We start from the raw sequence: 27,630 nt of genomic DNA on the forward strand, positions 1-27,630 counted from the left end.
TATTATAGAAAATTTCAATCACCTACAAAAGTAGAGATAATGGTATAATGAGCCCCTTTATGGTATAAAGTTGGGCAAATAGTATAATTTATCCTTTACCCAACTTTTACAGTTATCGGCACATGACCAATCTTGTTTTATCTATTCCCCCCACCCACTGTCCTCACTCCCTTTAGTGATTTTGAAGCAAATCCCAGACATTATATAATTTTACCCATAAATATTTCTGTATTTATCTCCAAAATCGCTTCTTCCTTTCCTTCCATTCTCAAATTCTTATTTTTACAAGTGTAGAAATTTTATTTTATGTCAGTTACATCAGTGATTATTAATATAAGTTAATGTAAAACTCTCCCCTTAACTCTTGATTTAATTCAGTTATATTAATAATAAAAGGTACATGCATAATATGTATTGCTAATAAATTTACTAAGAATCTGTCAAATTCTAAGCAGGAGATGTAGTTCTTTAAAAGTCAACTGCTCTTTTTCTATGGATACCTCTGTGGGGAGAAGAAATCAAAGAAAGACACATGAATCAAAAAATGCTTTGCTTCAAAACATCATGTTGTGCACCATAAATATACAGAATTTTTGTCAATTTTTTAAAAAATGCATTTTAAAAAGTGTTTTACTTATAACATGAATACATTTAAGTGTTTGGGGAGCAAATCATATCTCCCTTTTTGTTGTTGCTAAAAATGATATATCCGGAACCATTTCTCTCGTCTTTCTCTGCCACCACCCTCGACTAAACTACTGCTACCTCTTACCTAGATTATTGCAAAAGCTTCCTAGTTCATCTCATTGTTTCTCCCCTTCTGTCCTTGCAGTCTGTTTTCAATATACCCACCAGAGTGATCTTATTAAACAGGTTAGATCATATAATTCCTCTGCCTAAGGTTTTCCAAGTGCTTGCTCTTTTGTTCAGAGTAAAAGCCAAAGTCTCTGCTTGATCTGTATGCCAACCCCTACACTTCTTCCAATCCATTTCTCATCCTCCATCACTATTCTCTCACTCTTTATTCACACTAGCCTTATTGCAATTCAGAAGTCCCAGGCATACTTCAGTTTTAGGAGCTTTGTCCTGACTGTTACTACCTCTACCTGGAATGTTCTTCCTGCAGACATCTGCTGGCTCCTTCGCTCCTTTCAAGTCTTTATTCAAATATTGCGTTATTCATGAGTGAAGCTTTTTCCAGGCATTCATTATAATGTTCTGGCCCTCCCCGTTACTTCCCTGTTGCCTTTCCTTGCTTGATTTCTCAGCATTTAATGCTATTTAACCTACTCCAAAACTTGCTAGTCTCATTTATCTCAGGAAGGAAGGGATTTTGTCTGCTTTAGTTTTGTTCTCCATTTAACAAAAGCCATTTCTCAACTCTGCATCCCCTTTTAGGTGACACCATTTCTTTCTCATGTATTGATGAATTGACTCATTTTCTGTAAGTGAATTAGTTTTCTGTGATAGCATGTTTGTTGCTAGGCTTTGGAACTACCAAAATGAAGTAATCCCTGCCCCAGCCAATCTTATGGGGGGTTCTTTTTTTCTAATGTATATTCGGATTGTTGCCAATTTTTTCCTGTTACAAAAAGTGTTACAATGACTATTATTGTTTATTTATTTATTTATTTTGAGGTTAAATACCCAGAAGTGGAATTGCTGGGTCATGGGTCACGTACATTATGACTGTTACTAAATATTGCCAAAGTATTTTCTAAAACAGAGTTCTCCTTTCCCTACATCTTGCTCAACACTTTGTACTGTCAGACTTGAAAAAACGTACCAGTCTGATGGGTGTGAAACAGTGTCTCATTTTGTTCTAATTTGCATTTTCTTGATTGCTGGTGAGATGCAGGTATCCTCAATTTCATTCATATGAATAGATTGCCCGTTTTCCATTGGGTAGTTTGGCCTTTCCTAATTCTTGCTATAGCCTGGATGCCAATTCTTTGTTGTATATGTTGTAAATATCTTCTAGTCTGTTCCTTGTATTTAATTTAGTTTACGGTATCTTTTTTTATACAGAAAGTTTAAATTTATTTGTAGGTAAATTTATTAGACATATGATTTCTGCTTTTTATTACATATTTGACAATTCCTTTGTTATACTAGGATCATAAAGCTGTTTTTCCAGCGTTTTCTTCAAATTGTTTTAAAATTAGTTTTTTAACATTTAGATCTTTAAAGATACCTGGAATCAATTTTTGTATATGGAATAAGGAAGGGAATTTGTTTTCTCCCATATAGAAAGTTATGTCAATGCTGTTTATTGAATGAGGCATCCTTCCTCCACGAGTCTGTGTTGTTTGCCTTCTCTGTCATAAGTGACACATTTAGGACACGTACCAGCATTCTCTTTCACATACTCTGTCATATACCAGCATTCTCTTTCATATACCTTGGTCTCATTCTAGATTCTGTATTCCATTTCATTCATTTCTTGGTGCACAAATAATGCTCTGTCTTAATTATAGTATTTTAATGATAAGTCTTGGTATTTGGCAGGCAGAACCCCCACCTTCTTTTTTTTTCTTTTTACAATTATACTGAACTTTATTCTTCCATATGCCACTTACAGTGTTTGTCTAGCTCCATGGAAAATAGTTCTAGATTTTGATTAGCTTTGCATTGAAGTTTCTTCATATTTTTTCCCTTTGATGATTATAAGCTATGGATTGTATTTTCATTTTTATTTATTTTTCTAGTTATGCCTGTAGTCATTGAGCATCTCTATACATAATCTACAAATAACATAGGAATTTAGATTTCTTTTTTTTTTCTTTTTTTTTCTTTTGAGACAGAGTCTCCCTCTGACCCCCAGGCTGAAGTGCAGTGGCGTGATCTTGGCTCACTGCAAGCTCTGCCTCCAGGGTTCATACCATTCTCCTACCTCAGCCTCCCGAGTAGCTGGGACTACAGGCACCCACCACGACGCCCGGCTAATTTTTTGTGTTTTTAGTAGAGACAGGGTTTCACCATGGTCTCGATCTCCTGGCCTCGTGATCCGCTCGCCTTGGCCTCCCAAAGTGCTGGGATTACAGGTGTGAGCGACTGCACCCGGCAGGAATTTAGATTTCTTAACTCCAGTGTTCTTTCTCATCTTCTGCGTTACAGTTGCATAGTAGTCTGTTTTTTCTCTTTTACCAGCTTTATTGAGATACAACTCACATAACATACAATTTACCCTTATAAAGTATATGATTCAGTTTTTTTCTAGTGTATTCACAGGTTAGTGTAACCATCACCACACTCTAATTTTAGGATATTTTTTCTTCCCAAAAGAAACTCGATACTCATTAACTGTCATTCCCCATTTTCCCAAACCTCAAGCCCCCAGCCTAAATCAACCACTTTCTGTTTCTAGATTTGCCTACTCTGAACATTTTATATAAATGTCATCGTACCATATATGTGGTATTTTGTAACAGTGTTCTTTCACCTAGCATAATGTTTTCAAGGTTCTTCTATGTTGTAGCATGTATCACTACTTCATTTCTTTTTATTGCCAAATAATACTCAATTTTATGGATATACCACATTTTTTAATTCATCCATCAATTGATGGACATTTGGGTTGTTTCTGCCTTCTGGGTATTAGAAATAACACGGCTTTGACCATTCATCTGTAAGTTGTTATGTAGATGTGTATTTTCATTTGGGCTTGTACCTAAAGAGTAGACTTTTATTGGGTCATATAGTAACTCTGTTTTTAACTTTGTGAGGAATTGCCAAAGTGTTTTCCAAACTATCTGGACCATTTTACATTCCCACTAGCAATGTATGAGGGTTCCAATGTCTTCATATCCTTGCCAACACTTACTTTTGTCTGTCTTTTTGATTATAGTCATCCTAGTGGGTATGAATAGTATCTTACTGCGATTTTGGTTTGTGCTTCCCTAATGACTAATGATATCCAATATTTTTTTATGTACCTGTTGGCCATTTGTGTATCATTTTTGGAGAAATGCCTATTCAGATATTTTTGCTTTTTTTTTTTTCTTTTGAGACGGAGTTTCACTCTTGTTGCCCAGGCTGGAATGCAATGGCACGATCTCGGCTCATGGCAACCTCCGCCTCCCAGATTGAAGTGATTCTCCTGCCTCAGCCTCCCAAGTAGCTGGTATTATAGGCGCGTGCTACCAGGCCCAGCTAATTTCTCTCTTTTTTTTTTTTTAGTAATGATGGGGTTTCTCCATGTTGGTCAGACTGGTCTCGAACTCCTAACCTCAGGTGATCTGTCTGCCTTGGCCTCCCAAAGTGCTGGGATTACAGGCGTGAGCCACCGCACTGGGCCGCTTGTTTTTAACTGGGTTATTTCTTGTGTTTTAAAAAAAATCTTGAGTTGTAAGACTTCTTTATATATTCTAGATATAAGACCTTTATGAGATGTGATTTGCAAATATTTTCTCCCATAATGTGGGTTGTAGTCCTACTTCTTTTTAAACTCAATGTTTTTTAGCATTAATTTTTAATTAATGTGGTAATTTTGATTTAGCACAAGGATTTAGTGATATCTTTTACTCATTATTGTTTCTTGCATACCACCTCTTCTGGATTTAATTTTATTCTTGCTGAATAACTTCTTTAGTTGTTTTTAAGCAAGAGTTCATGAGTGGTAATGTTTTTATTTCATAGTCACTATTGAATGGGAATTTAGCTAGATACAGAATTCTAGATTAATGGTTACTTTAGCTCTACGTATTGGAGATACTACTTATTCCATTACTTTCTGACATTTATTATTGCTGTTATGAAATATGCTTTTAATCTAATTGTCATTACTTTGTTGGTAATATCTTTCACATTATTTTTAAGATTATCTCTTTGTCCTTGATATTTTGTAATTTTACTGTGATGTATCCATCGTTTTTTCATATTGTTTTTCCTGCTCTGCATTTGCGTGTGCTTTCAATCTGAAGACTATACAATTCAGAAAAATTTTTAGCCATTTTTTCTTTAAAATATTATTTCTCAGCCTTTAGTTTTCTCATTCTAGAACTCTTGCTTGACATATGTTGAAGCCTCTTAATTTGTTCTCTATGGCTCTTTTCTTATTCTCATCTCATTTTCTATCTGTGCTGTTTTCAGCAGAAATTTTTTATTTCTAGCTTCTAGTCCACCAATTCTCTTGTTTTCACTGTAGTTTATCCTGTCTTCTGAATTTTTACTTAAATGACAATTTCTCATTTTCAGCATTTATTATTGGACCTTGTTCATTTCTGTCTGCTCTTTCTGCATATGTGCCTGATTTGTTTCATAATTTTTCATTAAAAATATTATTCCATTATTCCTTTGGAGATCTTAAACATACTTATTTTAAAGGTACCCAGCTTTTTCCAGGCTTCTTTCAAAGGTGGGAGCAAGCCTGGACCCAAGCACAATACTACTAATTGAACCTGACTCTAGAACCATGGTGCAGAGCGGGTACTGCTGATTCTTATCCGGCTATTCTTATCCTATAGGAGTTGAACTTCAAACTGCTTATTTCCACACTGAGAGTCCCAGAGGCTCAGCTCCTGATTACAGAAATGATTATCTTATGTTAAGCTTGGATCAGTATTAATTTAAAAAAAAAAAAGACTATCTGTCTTTGCTTTTGTGAAGTAAAGGGAACAGTTCAAAATGTAGACCTTCCCAAAGCCAATAGCCAATTAGTGTCACAGCCAGGACTTGAACCTAGAGAGTTTTTCCAGGGAGTTTAGTAGTGTGGAATAGAATTAGCCGTAGTAGGGAGAATGAAATAACAGTAGCTTCCACCGTTATCTCTTAAATCTGCCTGAAAGTGAGATAAGACTACAGAAGGCATTAGGGGAAGGCAAGTCTAGCAGTGGTATTCTGGAGATGGTGGTGACAAGTTTGTAGAGGAAAAAGAAAAAAAAATGATCAAGAGTTTCTAGTCCAGCCATGGCCATTCTCAAGGTGAAATATATTTTATTAGTTAGGCCTGGCTTATATCTTAATGTGTATCTCCTCTTACACATGTTATATAGTGTAAATGGCAATGTGTACATTGATTTTAAACAGCGTGGCAAATTATTTTTTAGAGTTTTCGAAAGTTTTAAATTCCTTGGGAGCTCAAAAATTATTTTGACATTTGAGAAATTTGTGACCTTGAAATAGAAATTAGAATTGCAGCAAAGAGATAAGGTGGTGCCCATTTTTAATAATAGCTTTTATCATATCCATAAGGAAATTATGTCATACTTTTAAATCTATTGAGGTTATATTTTATAATATTCTGTAGGAAAATAAGTGAGTCATCTATGATTTAATGCTATTTTAGTCAAAATTGTACTTATTCTACATATTTTACTTTTTGTGCTTATTAAAAAGGCTTTTTTTAAAAATGAAGTTTTATTCAGGGGAGGGGCGTGGTTTTCTCATTTTGGTATTTCCATAGTTCTAAGCATATTACCTTGCTTATGATACTCATAAATTGAATTATAAGATCAAATACTAAGTGGCTTGATATTTCAGAATGATCAAACATTTTAACTTAACTGAGTAGCAAACACGTTTTTCTTTATAAGTGATACACATAGGTATTGTAAGATTTTGCTTTGAAGAGTCTTTTGCAATGAGTGTAATTGGCGGTTAAAGCTTGAGCACAAAATAGTAAGTTCAAGTCTTAATCATATGTTACCTAGAACGTTGTTTCTTCACTTTTTCATCTCCTGAACTACAAGGGGAATGTAGATATTCTTGCTTATTTTAGCTCTCCACTATGCTCTTTAAGGTACGATAAGTTCAGAAACAGTGAGAGTGAACCTGATTGTTTACTATGGAGAGACTGTAAAGTAGTTCTCTAATCTTGTGTTTTCCTGTTGAAGTTCCAGTGTTGTAAAGGAATTGGTTTCTAACTTAGATATGCAGGAGACCCTCATACCTTGTGGATCCAAATCTTTATGCAAAGTTAAAGGGAATTGATGCAGTGCTAACCTGCCAATGTTGATCAACATTTTTTTTCCAGCATATATTTGTAGTATTTTTTTTTTTAAAGGGGGAAAAGCTGAAGTATCTTAGGAATGTATTATGAGAAAGGGAAAGTCAAAATTTGTAAAGAATGCTTTTAACAGTTTTTTTTAGTTGGTAGTCTCCCAGGCCATGGGTTCCATAATGATGATGTTTCATGTAGATTGAGATAAAGCTCTCAGTGGTCTATGGCAAAATGAGAAAAATGAGGTCAGTGTAATCTGTGTGTTTGCATAAATTTATAGATGTCCTTGTTTTTGAGTAATTTTTTAAACATTTTAAATATAAACTTTATTTTAGAATGGTTTTTGATTAACAAAAAAGTTGCAAATATAGTGGAGAGGATTCCTGTACCCTTCTCTCCCACCCAGTTTCTCTTATTGTTAACATTTTACATTACTGTGCAGCATTTCTTACACCAATATTGATGTGTTGTTATTTAACTGCATACTTTATTTGAATTTTATTAGTTTTTCCCTAATGTTCTTTTTTCTGGTTTAGTTTCTCAGACTTTAACTTAAAGTCTTAGATTGTTTCCCTTGCTTTCTTTTTTATTAATATTCTTGGTTAGAAAAATAAAAAGTTGGCAACCCTATGCCAGTTTCCTAATTTAAAAAAGTTTTACCGATCTGTGAAATCCAAAACTGTTCCCTCCTATAGGAGATTAAAAAAATAGAAGTCCAAAACTCTGAGAACCAATGCCTTTGGTTATTAGAAGTTAGTGTGATAACCATTAACAATTAAAGACTAAGTTTCCTAATTACATTTTATTTATATTCTATTTTATTTCTTTCATTTAACTTTAATTATTTTATTTTATTGAGACAGACTTTTGCTCTGTCGCCCAGGCTGGAGTGCAATGGTGCCATCTCCGCCTACTGCAACCTCCGCCTTCTGGGTTCAAGCGATTCTCCTGCCTCAGCCTCCCAAGTAGCTGGGACTACAGGCATGTTCCACCACGCCTGGCTAATTTTTGTATTTTTAGTAGAGACAGGGTTGTGCCATGTTGGCTGGGCCGTTCTTGAACTCCTGGCCTCAAGCAATCTGCCTGCCCTGGCTTCCCAAAGTGCTGGGATTACAGGTGTGAGCCACCACGCCCTGCCTGCTCTGTACACTAATAAGCAATCCTGTACACATCCTTTGCTTGAACTGTCACCATTTTGCTTGCTGGGTTCCAATATCAAGTCCAGCCCTCTTTTCTAAGCTCTAAACAAGTATATCCAGTTGCTTTCCAGATTGTTAGATATCCATGCTAGTTGTCTCACATTTAAAACAGAAAACAATCCTGATTTGATCTTAAGTATGTGAGATGAAATAGCTTAAGGCATAAATCACTAAGATTTCATCAATTCCATATGGGCAGGGACTAAATCATGTATTTCTTTCATCATCATTAGTCCTTAGCACATTACAAGGCACATGGTAAGTATTCAGTAAGTACTCTTTGATTGGTTGCTAAAGTACATTTTTAAAAAATCGAATACAGGAAAATATTAAAAGGCAAGAATTGCAGATCAGCAGTAGAATTTTCTTAGTTATTATGCAGGGTAAATGAGCTGCTTTTTGAAATAACTGAAAATAAGCTAAAATTCTTTTGTTTTTTAAAAATACATTTTCAGCCGGTCACGGTGGCTCATGCACTTTGGGAAGCCGAGGCGAGCAGATCACTTGAGATCAGGAGTTCAAGACCAGCCTGGCCAACATGGTGAAACCCCATCTCTACTAAAAATACAAAAGATAGCCTGGCATCGTGGTGGGTGCCTGTAATCCCAGCTACTCAGGAGGCTGAGACAGGAGAATTGCTTGAACCCAGGAGGCGGAGGTTGCAGTGAGCCGAGATGGCACCACTGCACTCCAGCCTGAGCGATGGAGCAAGACTCCACCTCAAAATAAATAAATAAATTTTTCAGAATTATGTTAGTGTGATCCAGTGATGCTAAGTAATCATTTCTCTGCTTAAAGTTTAATTTTCATAGCAATAGTTTAGGATTTACTGAGTCTTTTTTTTTTCTTTTTACCCTGTGTAGACATGCTTTACTTTCTTTCGAAGCATATTTCCCAGGTTCTTGATAACACATTTCTGACATATAAAATTAATTAGACAATTGTGCATCTTCCTCCCACCCTACTTTTTTCTACCTTTGTGTCTATTCTTTTCTAAGTGAGTAGGATTCACCTAGCATCTTTATTCTTTGACCTCAGTGCGTTTTTTGTGCTGTTACTGTTGAGAATGTTTTTACCTATACTTTATCCTACTTTTAAATCTGTAGTTGGAAATATTTGTTGTACAGTAGTTTCCTGGTTTGAGTACTGTCTGTACTGCTCATGTGAGATAAGCAGCACCTTCTAACTTGAGAGATAGTGAATACTTGTGGTATAACTTACATTTTAACATCCAAATACATAGTTGATTCTCAACGCTGTCAGACATATTTCCCCTGTTCGTATCAAATATTTTATAAATACTTCTTCCTTTTTAAAATCCTGAAATAAAATTTAAATAAGTTGCTTATACAAGTAATTTTTTTAAAAATCCACATTACCACCCTAATTGTCATATGAAGGAAAAATAAATGAATACATTTATATTAAATAAAATCTATTTCAGTATGTAAACAATCATGACTACACTGGACATAATGAATAATCAGATGCTGAAGTCGTTGTGAATGCTCTGGCTCTAAAATATACTGCTAAAAATATATTGTTATGGTGACTCATAACATTTTCACTGGTGATGTGATTTTCTGAAATAGTAAACAGCACTTCATAAAAGTTCTGACAAAAAGTATAATCTTTCTTCAATTTTCCTGGTAATTGCATTCCTGGAAAATTCATAAATCCATATAAAATTTTTTTGTTTATGTTCAAATAGAAGGTTTGGATTATTTCAAAGGGATTTTTGCAAACATGGCATCTGGAAGTTGTGATGCTCATAGGACAGTTCTTCATTGGCAAGGCTCTGCAATCCATTACAGAATGTCTAATACTTCTGCCTCACCCACCCAGTAACTAAATGCCACTAGCACGCCCCAGTCATTGTGAAAATCAATACCAACCTTATTTCTGAAAAGTTCCTAGAAGTCCACCTTCCTTCCTTTGGCTCATCCCCCCAAAAGGAGTTTTTTGAGGCATACACCTCTTAGCTATGATAGAACTAGTACATACAGTTTTCTATATGAGAATAGCAACCAATCGGAAAATAATAGGTGGATAGAAAAGCCTGTAGAACACTAAGTATATGATTATTTGGGAACACTATTTCAGTGATATTATTATTTTGGTTGGTTTGCCCAATTTAAATTGTTTATATTACATTGTATGTATCTGATAACAGGAACAGCATATACTTTCATTGTAGGTAAGAGCATTATGTATTTTGATAAACATTAAAAATGTTTATGGCAAGATGAAAAGTAGGACAACTAGATTGTGGTGAGACTGGTACAAAGTAGTTGGTTTTTGTTCTTGCTGCTGCTGTTATTTATTTAGTAATGGTTTCTTGGTTCAGACATTACTGAAAACAGGTTTCCAGCGTGTAAAATTAATAGCACAATTGCATATCTTCCATCCACCTTTTTTCTACTTTTTTTTCTCTTTTTTTTTTTGAGTTAATTCTTGTCTAAATAACCAAATAGGATTCACCCAGGACATCTTTTTTTACTTCAATACATTTTTTAATGTTGTTTAGAATTTTGTGGTGTACATTTGTGACTGGTATATTTTTTAAATAGTAAACTTTGAAGATATTGTGAAAAAGATATGTTTATTCATTGACTGTGTCTCCAGCCTATTTGCAGAGTTGTAGCCAGCTGTTGCTGATATACCAAGGAGGATTTAGAAAGCCATTTTCATTGCCAGTTTTGTTTATGATTGTTGGGGGAGAAGGAGGAAGCTCAGAAGTGTTTTAGATATGAGTGGAAATGTATTTTTACCCGTTTATCTCCAATCTGGATACTGCAGCCATAAAATTTACTAGTTTCACTCCTTATCCAGACAGTGGTTAACTGGATAGGCAAATTAAAGAACTCAAATTTAGTGTCCTTGCTTATAGAAACCTTAAATTCTCCCTTACTAAAACCTGTGATCTTTAAATTTGATCTAAACTAAACCTTACACATTTATTTTTGTCATAAATACCTCTGTGTTTCCATACATGGAAACTACCAGTCCAGCATATAAGGGATATTTACTATCATGGTTGAATTATGGCCAAATAGGACTTGCCTGATGCAGAAAATCCACAGTGAAGTCCCAAATGGATGAAGTTGATTTTTAAAAATTGTGTGAAATATACATAATATAAAAGTTACCATTTTAACCATTTTTAAGTGTACAGTTCTGTGGCATTCAGTATATTCACATTGTTATATAATCATTACCACCATCCATCTCTTGAACTTTTTTATCTTCCCAGCCCGAAACTCTGTACTCATAAACTTGCCATTCCCTTCCTTACTCAACCCCTGGCAACCACTTTCTGCTTCTGTCTTATGAATTTAACTACTCTTATTCCTTATATAAGAGGAATCATACAATATTTGTCATTTTCTGACTGGCTTATTTTACTTAGCATAATGTCCTTAAGGTTGATCCATATTGCAGCATGTGCCAACATTTTCTTCCTTTTTAATGCTGTATAATATTTCATTGCCTGTATAATACCACATTTTGTTTATTCATTCATCAGTAGATGAACACTTGGATTGCTTCCACCTTTTGACTATTGTGAATAATGCTGCTTTGGACATGGGTGTAGAAATATTCTTTGAGCTCCTTCTTTCACTTCTTTGAAGTATATACCCAGAAGTAGAATTGCTGGATCTTATGTTAATTCTGTGTTTAATTTTTTGAGAAACTGCCATACCATTTTCCACAGTAGCTTCACCATTTTACATTCCCCCCAGCAATGCACAAGGGTTCCAGTTTCTCCACATTTTTGCCAATACTTATTTTCTGTTTTGTGGGGTGTTTTGTTTTGTTTTGTTTTTGTAATAACTTTGTTAATGGATGTGAAGTGTTATCTCCTTGTGGTTTTGATTTGTATTCCCCTAATGGAAGTTGATTTCTTTGACCTTCAGGAATGGATCCCCACCAATTGTAAAACTGTAATAAATAGCCTTGATAAAAATAAGACATATCTAGGAACACCAGAATAAAAAGTTTCCTGCTAGCCCCTCTTATACTAGTAATGGTATATTTCACTCTACAGAACTGCTTTAAAATTTTTTCCATTTCCAAATTAAATAACATAAAAGTTAAATTCAGTTTGGTAGACATTTGTTTTTTATTATTTTTATTTTTTATTTTTTTGAGGCAGGGTCTTACTCTGTTGCCCAGGCTGGAGTGCAGTGGCATTATTATGGCTCATTGCAACCTTGACCTCCTGGACCCAAGTGACCCTCCTGCGTCAGCCTCCCGAGTAGCTGGAACTATAGACACATGCTACCCCATCCGGCTAATTTTTCTATTTTTGTAGACACAGAGTTTTCCCATGTTGCCCAGGCTGTTCTTGAACTCCTGGCTTAAGTGATCCACCTGCCTTGGCCTCCCAAAGTGGTGGGATTACATGTGTGAGCCACCACGCCTGACTTTTATTTTTAGTGATATTTTATATTTATTTATTTATTTATTTATTCATTTATTTATTTTGAGACAAGTTTTGCTCTTGTCACCCAGGCTGGAGTACAATGGTGCAATCTTGGCTCACTTGCAACCTCTGCGTCCCAGGTTTAAGTGATTCTCCTGCCTCAGCCTCACAAGTAGGTGGGATTACAGGCATGCACCACCATACCCGGCTAATTTTTTGTATTTTTAGTAAAGATGGGGTTTTACCATTTTGGCCAGGCTGGTCTCGAACTCCTGACCTCAGGTGATTTGCCCACCTCAGCCTCCCAAAGTGCTGAGATTACAGGCGTGAGCCACTGTGCCCAGCCTTTAGTGATATTTTAAAGCCAAACTCAGAATGTGAAACTAGAGAATTTGAAACTCAGAATGTGAAAACTAGAGAATTTAATCCATTGAGTAAATATTCTTTAAAGAATTAATTTGTGTCAGACAACTAAGCACATGCTGCCCTTAAGAATTTTACAATCTGAGCAGAGCACAGTGGCTCACACCTGTAATCCCAGCACTTTGGGAGATTGAGGAAGGAGGATTGCTTGAGCCCAGGAGGTTGGGACCAGCCTGGGCAACACAGTGAGACCCCATATCAACAAAAAATTTTAAAAGTTAGCTGGGCATGGTGGTGTGCATCTGTAGTCCCAGCTACTCGGAGGCTGAAATGAGAGGATCGCTTGAGCCTGGGAAGTCAAGACTGCAGTGAACCGTGAATACACCACTGCACTCAAGCCTGGGTGACCGAGCAAGACCTGATCTCAAAAGAATCTTATAGTCTGGAGGGGGAGATAGATACAGAGACAAGCAATTAGAATTCAGTGTAATGAAATCTATACTGGAACCGTATAAACGGTTTGGTGGGAGTAGTACATAACACATGCCTTCCTTTGTCTCTGGGGAATGAGGGGCATCAGCTAAAGCTCCACTGAGAAGGAAGCTCTTAAGCTGAAAAATGAAGGATGAGTAGCCTTTTCCTGGAGCCAGAGATGAGCTACCTTTCGTAAAACTTTGGCAAATGATGTGAGAATTTTTGAGTTATCTTTCGCTAAGATTACTCTAGACTTTATATCCTACAGCTTGAAAAAATCCAGTCCCAACTCACCCCTGCACTAAGCCAGGGTTCTTGGAAGTCCGGACTGGTCTGATAGATGGCAAACTAACTTAAATCCTGAAGTGAAAGTTATGTAATACAAAGCAAAAAGCTGAGGTAAATTATAACTGTTTACATTGTGGGTGTTTTAAATTTTTCTCTATCACCTTAGTCTGGTCTGTTAACAGTGTCACAATATCTTGCCCTGATGATACCTTTATATAGGTATATTTTACTGAATAGGTATATTTTATTGAAAGTTTATGTCTAGGAAATAGTAATTCACAATTAACTTTGTAGGTTTCAGTAAAAGACGTTAAATAATTCCTCCCCAGAAGCATTGGTATTTTTTTTCCCTAGGCATTTTCATGTGCCGGTATACTTTGAAACATATAGCCAACAAAAATCACTTTCTGTCATGAATGTGATCTAAATAAAATTCTGTTCATTTATTTTAATAACCTAATACAGTTTTGACCCTGAAGCTGCTTTTTGTTTTTGTTGTTTTGAGGACTTTTGTTTGTTTTGATGCTTTTTCTTTCTGTCATAGAGCAAATAGATCATATGTAGGAATGCTAGAAGGCGCTGTGAACTCTAAGGATGATGTTTTCTTAGTTATATTAAAGAAGTATGACTAATTAAATTACTCATAACTATAGTTTTAGTCTCTTCTTAGCTCTTTTATTTGTAATGCTTATAAAATCTTTGGGATTTTAAGATAATGCAGAGGCTAATATACTTGGCCTGAAATTGAAAATGTTGAGATTCATTCCTAAGTATTGTTTTATGCCAGAGACCTCCTGCTAAAATTGATATAGCTGTTTGCTGATTTGATTTCTCCAGGTCTCATTCAATTTGGTTACAAGAGGAGTCCCGTTCAAATCAATCCTGTCTTGTGTATTAACAGTACTTCCCCTGTCTGCCATCATGAGACTTTTTCCCCTTTAAATATTCACCCACTTTTTTTTTTGAGTACCTATGGCTTTAACATATGCTCACAAGTCCAGTAAGAAAAAAAAAGGGATTTTGAATTTCATAATTTTTAAGAATATAATAGCTTTCAAATAGTTTAAATTTGTGTGCCTACAATACCTAAACTCTACTTTTTAGTAGACATTAACATAAAGCCAGGGTGGCTGGAATAGCATTGATCTATCTCAGGTCCTTTGCCCGGGACAAGATAAAAATCAGAGAAGAAAGGAGCAGGCAAGCATTAAGGGGTTGAGGGTGTGAATGAGTAGCCTGGGATAACAAGAGAAAATGTATTATGTGCCAAAGGTTTCTGAACCTTGCCATGTAGCCTTGACCTAGTAATTAAAGAGTTCAGATTATATTTCCTTTCCAGTGTCATAGAATTGCTGATAATGCTTACTAGAAATAGTGTGAAACTATGCTTGAACTTCATACTAAACGTGTAGTTACACAAATAATTTTGTTAATAGTTTGTTTTGACTCCTATTAAAGAAGATAAAGGTGTTACTGAAACATAAAGATTCTCTTGAGGTAGTTTTAAATATAGAATTTCAAGCTAGAGAACTAATTACAAAGCAAGATTTTAAGTTAAGTACTTTTAAGCTTTTCATCATGCAAAGCTCATGAAACCTATGTATACGCTTATCAGAAAAATGCACATATATGCAAATTTGTACACAATTTCAGGGATTCACAGAACTAAAGCCCATTTATGGATCCTGCTCTGAGTCACTTTCTTCATTTTTGGATAGTTTTGTTCTTTTTATTTAGATTGTGGCTAGTTTAATTTGTTGCAGCAAAGTTAATATTAAGTACTAATGAACTGAAGTTATAAGTTTAATTTCCGTAAGGGACATTTGGCTATACTTATACTATAGACACATATATTAAATTTACCTATTTTGCATATGAAAGAAAATAACACACGTACGTGCCCACAAATGCAGGCCATTGACTATAATATGATTGAATGAGATTATGTGAATTAATGAAAAACCTCAGAATGCATAGGTAGATATTATATCATCATTGGGAATATGGAAAAGTTTGTCATCATTCTCCTTTTAAATTTGTCATCTTATTTTTAATTGGAATATAGAATTGCTCTATAGGATTTTTAAAATTCAGTTTAATTTATAATGTATTTTGGGGGGACCTTTTTTTTTTTTTTTTTTTTTTTTGAGACAGAGTCTTGCTGTGTTGCCAGGCTGGAGTGCAGTGGTGCGATCTCAGCTCACTGCAACCCCCACCTCCCGGGTTCAAGCAATTCCCCTGCCACAGCCTCCCAAATAGCTGGGACTACAGGTGTGTGCCACCACACCCAGCTAATTTTTTAATTTTTAGTAGAGACGGAGTTTCACCATGTTGGCCAGGACAGTCTCGATCTCCTGACCTCGTGATCTGCCTGCCTCGGCCTCCAGAAGTGCTGGGATTACAGGCATGAGCCACCGCCCCCAGCCAGGGGGAACGTTTTAATATATCCCTTTGAAATAATTATAGAACCCTCAGGAGTTCCAAAATTTTAGTATGTGGTCATTGGTTCTTATCATCCAGTAGAGATAAATGGGAAATGAGCATTTGCTTCATGTAAAGTATGTGCATTTATATGTTAATATAAATTCTAGTCATAACTGAGGTGTTGCTGTAGTTATCTTGCTGTTATTTTGGGTCCTTTTTTTTTTTGTTTCTTAACTTTAGATGTACATAAATTCCGGTCTTGTGAGAATTTAGCAAAAAATTAAACTTTTCTTTAAGTGGTTCTCAGTCTCAGTTGTCTTGACATCTTAAAGATTTATGTATTGTTTGAGGCCCTGAAATTTACTTTCTTTTTTAAAAAAACTTTATCCCAGAAGCTATAAATCAGTGTTTAAATTAGTGTTAAAGAGAAGTAATAACATATTAGTAATATTTTATCTGTTTTAACAGGCTCTTAAAAAGGTGTCCATCTGAATCTGTTGAGTTGAGCTGAAAGCAGAGCGATGCTGGAGAGAAAGATGGCAGAAAGCATATTAAGAGGCAGGAGCTAGTGTTTGGGGGGAGATGTTAACATGTTTGTGGAGTGGATGCTGAATAAATATGCCTCCTGCAGTCTAATGCTCCAGATACCTGTTTATAGGTAAACTTCCTGTGAACCTCTTTTGAGAAATACAGCCCTAGACTAAAGGAGTAGCCTTGAAACTATTTTTTCATTCATTTGTTCACTTATTCATCTATTTACCAAATTGTGAAAAATTTTAAAGACACTTTATGAGGAAAATAAATATTTATGCCACCATATTTTTTCCTTAAAGAGACTGATTTTTGAAATCAGACACACAATGCTGCATTCACATCTACAAAGTGTGTTCATCACTATTGCAAAGTGTTGCCAAAGCAGGGTAGAAAAATCTTAGGACTTTAAATAGTCTGAACAAATAAACATGTTTGTTATGATGCATACAAATGCATTTGTACAGTCCTGTACTAGCTGTTTCTGAGATCACAGAATAAAAATTTAAAACCAAGAATAATAACAGTTGAATACCATACATAACACTTAATATTCCAATGGACTAAGCAAAATATCCCTCTAGGTTACATGGGATCTCACACTATCTGTGTATGTCTGTGCTTAATGGAAATGCTACAAGGATGCTAAGCGTTGAATGGTAGCCAGATTACTTACGTAGTAAGTTACTAAATTAGAGCCTTTACTAATATCTAAAAATGGATCATCATAGCTTATGAATACCCAAGTTTTATTGACCTTTTAATAACTGCTTAGTAGTACTAGTAAATAGCCCATGACCACTATGTAAAAAAAAAAAAAAAGAAAAAAAGAAAAAAACCTAAGGAATTTTGAATCGTTTTCCTGTTAGAACCAAAGAAAGAAAGTCTTTCATTTGGATATTGCTTTCAGCCCATCAGTGGGTTCCCAAGATCTGCCAAAAGAGTCTTTTTTTCTTTTTTCTAATCTTTCTTTTTTTTTTTTTTTGAGACGGAGTCTCTCCCCGTGTCCCAGGCTGGAGTGCAGTGGCGCGATCTCGGCTCACTGCAAGCTCCGCCTCCCGGGTTCCCGCCATTCTCCTGCTCAGAGTAGCTGGGACTACAGGCGCTCGCCACCACGCCCGGCTAATTTTTTTTGTATTTTTTAGTAGAGACAGGGTTTCACCATGTTGGCCAGGATGGTCTCGATCTCCTGACCTCGTGATCCGCCCGCCTCAGCCTCCCAGAGTGCTAGGATTACAGGCATAAGCCACCGCGCCCGGCCTCTTTATTCTAATATTTCAAAACCCTAGACAATATGCCGAATGTTAAAGATGTCTTGAAGGTTCACTTGCAACTGTGGAAGTGGAAATACAGTCCTCTAAGAATAAAGTTTCAGTGTTCTTGTTACCCGTGAAATCTTTTCTACCGGAGGTGATTACTAATATGCCTTGACAGATGGTCTTGTCAATCTGAGGTCAGGATATGAGTTCCCAAAGGCCAGGAATTACAGCATATTCATATCTCTATTTCAGTAAGTCAATTGATACTATAATGGCTCAAATAAGTGATTGTGTGGAATGAGTCTGGGCAAGACCCTACCTAATGCACTGTAAGTCATCTGGGAACAAAGCTCTTTGCAACCAAGTCAGTCTGGGGATGGAAAAAGTAAAATAAATATAAACCTTTGCCATCAGATGTGGTAGGTGCTTATTAGGCTGTAGCTACACAGGACTTCCACATCACTGAGTAGAAATCCATCCATAGAAATGAAAGGGAAGGAATGCAGTAGGGATAGAAAATTTGTCCTCAAATACTTCTATAGGTCTCCCATATGATTTTTTTTCAATATAGTAGTATTTCTGACAGAGAATGAACTGTTTTTCATTACTAAAGGCATTACCTAGTTAAGTTTCTATCTGGAGATAATGTACCTGTTTACCTGTGAAAGAAAAAAAAATAGTAAAGTTTCTATCTGGAGATAATGTACCTGTTTACCTGTGAAAGAAAGAAAATAGGTGGCATAGCTCTTCTAATTAGATGGATTGAGTCTATATGCATTTTAAGGGCAATAGTAATATATGTAATCTGACCAGCTAAATAAAGCTAACAGTAAAGTATCATAACTAACCTGGTTGACTAGTATTTCTTTTTCTCTTGCTTGATTGGTCTTAGGGTTTTGACCCACCACATCAGAGTGACACAAGAACCATCTACGTAGCCAACAGGTTTCCTCAGAATGGCCTTTACACACCTCAGAAATTTATAGATAACAGGATCATTTCATCTAAGGTAAGAATTAAAATTTTTATTGTTAGGCCAGGTGCAGTGGCTCATACCCATCATCCCAGCACTTTGGGAGGCCAAGGCGAGAGGATCGGTTAAGCCCAGGAGCTGGCGACCAGTGTGGGCAACATAATGAGACCTTGTCTCTGCAAAAAATCAAAAAATTAGCCAGGTGTGGTGGCACACCTGTACTGACAGCTACTCTGGAGGCTGGCTTCAGCCTGGGAAGTCGAGGGTGCAGTGAGCTGTGATTGTGCCACTGCACTCCAACCTGGGCAACAGAGTGAGACCATGTCTCAAAAAAAAAAATTATTATTAAAACTGTAGATATGGATCGTTTTATTTTTAAAAGTGATTATATGTGTGTGTGTATATTTATTTATATCCTTACAAATTCAAGAAAATGGTGGTCGATTTATCTTAAGCAAAATGGTTAACTGTAGAATACAAGGAGTGGCTAATTGCTGATACCAGTAGCCCACATGCCAAAAAATTATCTTTAGTTGCTAGTAAACTAAGGAACTAATATTTATGCTATGTACCAGAAACTATATTAAGTAATTCTCATATCATTTAATCCTTACAACAACCCTATGAGATAGCTTTTATGAAATCTATTTTACAAAGCAGTGTTATACTGATTTTAAATCAGTTTCCTCAATTGAAGTCCTAGGAAATGGAATAATTTTCCCAAGGTTGCTCACTAGTAAATGGCTAGATTGGATTTTTGGGGGTTTTTTTTTGTTTGCTTGTTTTTTTGAGACAGAGTCTCGCTGTGTCACCCAGGCTGGAATGCAGTGGTGCAATCTTGGCCCATTGCAACCTCCGCCTCTCGGGTTTAAGCCATTCTCTGCCTCAGCCTCCCAAGTAGCTGGGATTACAGGTACCTGCTACCATGCCCAGCTAATTTTTGTATGATTAGTGGAGATGGGATTTCACCACCTTGGCCAGGCTGGTCTTGAACTCCAGACCTCATGATCCACCCACCTCGGCCTCCCAAAGTGCTGGAATTACAGGTATGAGCCACTGCACCCGGCCATAGATTGGAATTTAAACTCAGTTCTGTGTTGCTTTAAAGCCTGCTTCCTCCAATTTTATCACTCATTTGTACACATTTTATGGTGCCAAAGTACAGCTGCACTCTTATATATTCTTCCTTGTTTCATTTTTTCCTGTGGCATTTTTAAGTTGTCTTAGGTTATTCTGAAGCTAAAGACTGTAGAATAGTACTTTGCAGTAGACTTTTCTGTCATGATGGAATTGTCCCATATGATGGCCAATAAATTATACAAGGTTATCAAGACCTTGAAATATGGCTAGTGCACTCAGAAACTGAAGTTTAATTTAATTTTTATTTAAATGTCAGTAGCTTCATGTGACTAGTGGCTTGGACGGTATAGTTATAGAGGATATGAGTCAAAGAGACTGAGGGTAAAGTTTTCCGTATATCATAACTATTGCCTGAAAGGGCACCTTAAGAAGCATCTTTGCATTGCTCCTTCCCTCTCTTCTAAAGCAACTAACATCTTTTCTCTAATCCTAATCTCGTCTTTCCCAAGGATGTTGTCTTAGGTCAGCAGTTCTTTGCCCTGCCCCATATTGCTGCCTTCACATTCTTTATGTGTATAACATACCCTTAGTGCCATCTCTCGTTTTGGATGATGGTTCTAAAGCAGAAAGTAGGAAGAGGAGATGTCAGAATCCAGGATAATGGATGAGCTTTAGATTAGCGACACAGTTCTTTTTTTTTTTTTTTTAATTATTATTATACTTTAAGTTCTAGGGTACATGTGCACAACGTGCAGGTTTGTTACATATGTATACATGTGCCATATTGGTGTGCTTCACCCATTAACTCGTCATTTACATTAGGTATATCTCCTAATGCTATCCCTCCCCCTGCCCCTACCCCACGACAGGCCCCAGTGTGTGATGTTCCCCATCTTGTGTCCAAGTGTTCTCATTGTTCTGTTCCCACCTATGAGTGAGAACATGCGGTGTTTGGTTTTCTGTCCTTGCAATAGTTTGCTCAGAATGATGGTTTCCAGCTTCATCCGTGTCCCTGCAAAGGACATGAACTCATCCTTTTTTATGGCTGCATAGTATTCCGTGGTGTATATGTGCCACATTTTCTTAATCCAGTCTATCATTGTTGGACATATGGATTGGTTCCAAGTCTTTGCTATTGTGAATAGTTCTGCAGTAAATACACGTGTGCATGTGTCTTTATATTAGCATGATTTATAATCCTTCGGATATATACCCAGTAATGGGATGGCTGGGTCAAATGGTATTTCTAGTTCTAGATGCTTGAGGAATCACCACACTGTCTTCCACAATCGTTGAACTAGTTTACAGTCCCACCAACAGTGTAAAAGTGTTCCTATTTCTCCACATCCTCTCCAGCACCTGTTGTTTCCTGACTTTTTAATGATCGCCATTCTAACTGGTGTGAGATGATATCTCATTGTGGTTTTGATTTGCATTTCTCTGATGGCCAGTGATGATGAGCATTTTTTCATGTGTATTTTGGCTGCATAAATGTCTTCTTTTGAGAAGTGTCTGTTGATATCCTTTGCCCATGTTTTGATGGGATTGATTTTTTCTTGTAAATTTGTTTAAGTTCTTTGTAGATTCTGGATATTAGCCCTTTGTCAGATGGGTAGATTGTAAAAATTTTCTCCCATTCTGTAGGTTGCCTGTTCACTCTGATGGCAGTTTCTTTTGCTGTGCAGAAGCTCTTTAGTTGAATTAGATCCCATTTGTCAATTTTGGCTTTTGTTGCCATTGCTTTTGGTGTTTTAGACATGAAGTCCTTGCCCATGCCTGTGTCCTGAATGGGATTGCCTAGGTTTTCTTCTAGGGTTTTTATGGTTTTAGGTCTGACATTTAAGTCTTTAATCCATCTTGAATTAATTTTTGTATAAGGTGTAAGAAAGGGATCCAGTTTCAGCTTTCTACATATGGCTAGCCGGTTTTCCCAGCACCATTTATTAAATAGGGACTCCTTTCCCCATTTCTTGTTTTTGTCAGGTTTGTCAAAGATCAGATGGTTGTAGATGTGTGGTATTATTTCTGAGGGCTCTGTTCTGTTCCATTGGTCTATATCTCTGTTTTGGTACCAGTACCATGCTGTTTTGGTTACTGTAGCCTTGTAGTATAGTTTGAAGTCAGGTAGCGTGATGCCTTCAGCTTTGTTCTTTTGGCTTAGGATTGTCTTGGCAATGCGGGCTCTTTTTTGGTTCCATATGAACTTTAAAGTAGTTTTTTCCAGTTCTGTGAAGAAAGTCATTGGTAGCTTGATGGGGATGGCATTAAATCTATAAATTACCTTGGGCAGTATGGCCATTTTCACGATGTTGATTCTTCCTATCCATGACCATGGAATGTTCATCCATTTGTTTGTAGTGACACAGTTCTTAATAAATTATGCAAGAAATAAAAGCTCTTGAAAACTTTAGGTTCTTTTTTTAACTTGGGGTATAATTTACATACAGTAAAATTTATCAGTTTTAAGTGTGCAGTTTGATGAGTTTTGACAAATCTGACCACCGCCATAATCAAGATGTGGAATATATCCATTGCTTCAAAAAAAATCTTTCATGGTCTTTTGCAGCAGGTCCCCCTCCTCCTCACCCCCCAGGCACTAGCAACCACTGATCTGCTTTCCGTAACTATAGTTTTTTCTTTTCTAGAATTTCATATAATACAACACAAGTCTTTTGTGCCTGACTTCTTTTTTCGTAACATAATGCTGTTGAGGTTCATTTTTGTTGTTGCAAGTATTAGTATCAGTAATTCATTCCTTTCTAGTGCATAGTTTAGCTGTCAGCCTGGAATTGTGTAGTTAATGTTTTGAATATAAGCCATTTTCTTTGTGTGGTTCTCTGACAATCAGTATTTTCCCTTTACATTTCCAGCTGCTTTTCCAGCCCTGAACTCTAATCTTGGTCACATGTTGTTGATGAGGCTGTAGTTTTCCCCAGCTGTTTTGCAGCCATTGTTGTGTGTGGTAGGTGGATACTGTCTCCAAGCTAAGAAGCCAAAAATTCACAATTTATACTTCTTCCATTTGCAATTTTTTGAAATTAAACTCTCTTCCCGTTTCCATCTATATTTTGGACATTTTCCAGGATTTGACATAGTTTTTAAAATGTAATCTTTATAATTCTTATCTGCTGGGAGTCCACAGGACCACTTCTTTGTCAATAGTGGAAACTGAGTGTCCTCCTAGAAAGCTTTTGGGATTAAATAAGTATCTTTAAATGACTGTCTCTGTACACAGAAGTATTTGGTTTAATGTTTTTGACCATATTATTTAAAATGTGGATGTTTAAAGAAGTATTGCCTTTTTAAATGTTTACGGTAAATGAGGACTGTCTCATTACTACCTATTACGCCACTATTGCTTTCATAAACTCCTTCCAAAACAGATTACCTGTTATTCCACAAACTCATGTTGAACTTTCCTACCACTGTGCCTTTGCTTTGATTTCATGTTGTTAGCCACAATTTTTAAAATGTAAATTTTATGTATTTGTGGACATTGTAGATTTTATGTTTTTGTAGAAAGGTAGAATTCATATCTTTGACCATAATTTCAAGAATGTAAATATTTATACAGATACTGTCACTTTTTTCCTGAGCATAAATGAAGCCTGCTTCTCATTACTTTCATTTTACTACCTTTCACTCCCCTGTTATTCTCTTGGTCTCCTTCCAGACTGCATTGTTTTCTATCTCACAAAGCCATGATGAGCTTTTCTCCTGTCCCTTTGCTCATGCTGTCCTAGCTTCCTGAAATGTTCTCCCTTATTTGCCCTGGATTTTCAGCCTGTTGAATGTTCTTCTTTTAAAGCACATGTCAAATATGACTGTCTTGTTAAATTTTTTTCATATACTTTACCTTTGAATACAGCTATTAATGTTTTGTTCTTAATCTCCTCTACTTAATATTAAACATCTTATTTCTGTTTCTCTTATTGTGGAAGTGTCTTGCATGTTGTGGTTGTGTGGTATGTCTTTAACTGGCCATAGTAACTACATTATCTTAAATTTAAACTTTCTTTGGCCATGTGTAGTGGCACACACCTGTAATCCTAGTACTTTGGGAGGCCAAGGTGGGCGGATCACTTGAGGCCAGGAGTTTGAGAACAGCCTGGCCAACAGGGTGAAATCCCGTCTCTACTAAAAAAATACAAAAAAATTAGCCAGGTGTGGTGGCGGTTGCCTGTAGTCCCAGCTACTTGGGAGGCTGAGGCAGGAGAATGGCGTGAACCCAGGAGGCGGAGCTTGTAGTGAACAGAGATCGAGCCACTGCACTCCAGCCTGGGCGACTGAGTGAGACTCTGTCTCAAAAAAAAAAAAAAAACAAATACAGAAAAATTAGCCAGGTGTGGTGGTGCATGCAAGTAGTCCCAGCTACTCAGGAGTCTGAGACATGAGAATCGCTTGAACTCAGGAGGCGGAGGTTGCAGTGGGCCAAGATTGCGCCACTGCACTCCAGCCTGGGCAGACAGAGTGAGACTGTCTCAAAAAAATAAAATAACCTTCTTGCAAAATATTTAATTTTATAGCCATGTTTTAGTTTTCTTAGGAGAAAATAAGGTCAATTATAAAGTCATATATGACTATAGAGAAGTTACACTTCTAATTCATTTATCTTAACCATTATTACATAACAAAGAGAACTTTAAAGCATAATAAATTATTTTCTTAGCAGTATTTTCATAATGTTTGATATTATGCTACTAGAGTTCTCCCTCTCTATACAATAGGACAAGCACAGAATTTAGACTCATTCACAATCTATTATGTTTGTATTTCGGAAAAACTAGAAACAATTTCTATGATTTATGTGCTAGTTTTCATAAGAAATTTTTATTTGTTCTGAGTTGTTCCTTGTATTATTGAACTAGCCAAAGAAAACACCCTGAAACCAATTACTTTACTGCCAATTTATATAGCTGTTCTCTTCAGGATTCTGGAATACAAAATATATTGTTGCTGTTACGTTTCAAATAGATTGCTGTAAACTTAGGAGACTTCCAACCTTCCTTATAAGGTATTATACGTTTGGTGACTGAGATACTCTGACAACTGATTTTTAATTCCAATTAAGATGACCTGCAGGTGACTTGACACACAATTACCATCTCATGTGTATACATTGAACATTGACTTCCTTTGGCTCCAGGAAGTATCTACCTCTCTTCTTTCTAGAGCCCTAAACATACTTCCCATCCTCAGATTCTGGAACCACTGCTGCCGCCACTACTCAGGGAAAATATGTTTCACATATTCCAGATTCAAACTGAAAATATAATTTCACCAAAGAAAGAAAGTTTGTTGCTATTGGACTAGTCTTTCCATATCCCTGGGTCAGATAGGCTTTTGTGGGCTTTTCTGGGAACCTAACTCTGTTTATAAGGTTGTTCATGTGGGAAACAGTGTTTCAGGTCTCAAACAGCTAATTAAGAAGTGAACTTTTGACAATGAAAATCCAAAAATTAGAGCCATCTGACATGACACTAGGTAACATAAAGTACCTCTTTGGAAATCTTGAATTGGTCAGTAACCATTGAGGCCTCATTGCCTGAGATCAGGATATTATCTCAGGAAAAACCCGTTGTCAACCATATTTATTTATTCATTAATCTATTCTGCAAAATGTTTGATCTCCACCTATGTGCCAAGGAGTAGTATATGTGCTAGAGATAGAACAGTAAATAAAATGATATCCCTGGCCTCAGGGATCTTATATTCTTCTGGGAGGATGTACATAAAGTAAACATTCTATAAATCAATTTCCCTGTTTCATGTATGAAGTTATGTTGTGAGTTGTAACACAAATAAAATTTGCAGCATATTATTTTGCCCTTGTAATACAGCATTATAGGTTTTTGAGCTGAGTAATAATAATAAGCACTTTTATAGCAATTAGTATGAGCCAGGTTCTGTCCTAAGTGCTTCTTCAGTATGTTAGCTGATTTAATGTTTATTGGAACCCTATAAGATATGATTAATATTATCCTCATTTTATAGAGGAGCAAAGTGGGACATGGAGAGATTAAGTCCAAGGTCATTTAGTGAGTATTACAAATTAAGATTTGGGCCACCACAGTTTAACCCCAAGCATCTATGCTTTTAACCATTGTACTATACTATCTTACCTTTTAAAATTGATATTGTGACAGATTTTCGTATCCTTTATGAAATTTTCTTGGTGGTTATCGCGGCGATCACTTATCTAAAGCATTTCTATTTCTTTAACATTCTAGGTTATTTCCTCATATTTCATACTAAACAAACTATTTCCTCTGTTTCTGATGCTAAACTAACTAAAATATAAATTGTATCTAGTATCTGCATTTCTATCAACTCATATTTATCTTTAGCATTAGGTTTAGTTTTGTATACCAAAATCCAAAATAAGTTATTAAAATGTTGTTTTAGATCTGCTTTCTCTAACTTCTAAAAAAAACTGGAATTTAGTAGCAAAATTGTTGGGTTTCAGCTTATTCCATTTTTCAAAATTAAGCTAAAATTGCCAATAAATAGTAAAAGGAAGAAAAAAGGGAAGTAGAATAAAAGTCCTGAACTCTAAAAGCCAGATGGTTTCTGTAGCATATAGACTTACAGAATTTTGTCTAAGGGGTTAGTAAAACCGATTTTACTTTACTTCTTAATATTATGTCTATATACTTGATATTATTTTTAAATATTAATTTATTGATCTCTTTCTTTTTAGTACACTGTGTGGAATTTTGTTCCAAAAAATTTATTTGAACAGTTCAGAAGAGTGGCAAACTTTTATTTTCTTATTATATTTTTGGTTCAGGTAAGCTTTATTACTCAATATTAAGTTTGTAAACATAGTTTCTAAAAATATGTCTTAGAACAAAGAAAAATTACATTGTGTTGCTAATCATTTGACCATGTGACCATTTTTTTCTGCAGTGCTTCTGCATTGTATTCAGTGAATACAATGATCTGTCATATCTAGATTTCTAAAAGAAATAGCCGGTAAACTTTAAGATCAATTGTATATTGTTTCATCAATAATGTGCTGTAGTACTTAGATTAACCATAATCTTAGCTAAGAGTGTAACCTAATATCTTTCAGATATTCTGCCTCAGAACATAAATGTTTAGGCTTTTAATATATAGTTCATATTTTCGGTACTTTCTGCCTGTGGAATCATCTTTGTACAAAGTAAACTTTTCTTTGGCTTTTAATTTTTTAATTTAAATTTAACTTAAATTTAAGTTATTTAAAAGAATTGTAATTTTTAAGTATCCCTGTGGGTAAAGTTTTTTTTTTTTCCAGGAGACCGTTTTCTTTGCTTAAGTCTGTGTTTATTATAGGCTGTTAGACAGTTTCTTAATTTTCACCTTGTGCTTAAAAAAATTATATATGTATATAAAATCAAGAGAACTTGAGTATAAATCAAGATTTTAAAATAGTGATGGCCATTTTCCTTTAAAGAAGTTATTCTTTTCCGATAAAACTTGGCAATTTCAGTGTAGCATCAAATATATAAACTCTGAACTCTTCTCTCAGTAGAACCTGGGATTTCAAATGAAAAATTGAAACTTGTCAAATAATCATTTTAATGCTTTAGGAAACATTTACTTTTTTAAAAAAAAAATTGCTTTCTTTCATGAACAGACAAGGAACTTCTGATTTTCTGCCCATAGACCGTTCGCTTGGCTTTCTTGGA

General features: G+C 35.8%; 1 protein-coding gene across 8 annotated transcripts in view; it reads left to right on the forward strand.

Moving 5' to 3' along the window:
- ATP11B (ATPase phospholipid transporting 11B (putative)) overlaps positions 1-27,630 on the forward strand; it is a 125,232-nt gene that overhangs the window by 8,036 nt on the left and 89,566 nt on the right. For 5 of the 8 annotated variants that reach the window (XR_010155398.1, XM_003310129.7, XM_016942344.4 and 2 more), the window contains exons 2-3: positions 18,797-18,913; positions 26,658-26,747. Coding sequence is in view for 5 of the 8 variants with exons in the window: in XM_003310129.7 (XP_003310177.3) it covers positions 18,797-18,913; positions 26,658-26,747 (207 nt within the window). In the remaining 3 variants the exon portion in view is untranslated. Of the gene's footprint in view, positions 1-16,582; positions 16,773-18,796; positions 18,914-26,657; positions 26,748-27,630 lie in introns of those variants that run through there. The other 3 variants (XM_054682374.2, XM_016942349.4, XM_016942348.4) reach the window with 3 other exon arrangements.

This window comes from Pan troglodytes, chromosome 2 (genome assembly GCF_028858775.2).
Source record: "Pan troglodytes isolate AG18354 chromosome 2, NHGRI_mPanTro3-v2.0_pri, whole genome shotgun sequence".
NCBI classification, from domain to species: Eukaryota; Metazoa; Chordata; class Mammalia; order Primates; family Hominidae; genus Pan; species Pan troglodytes.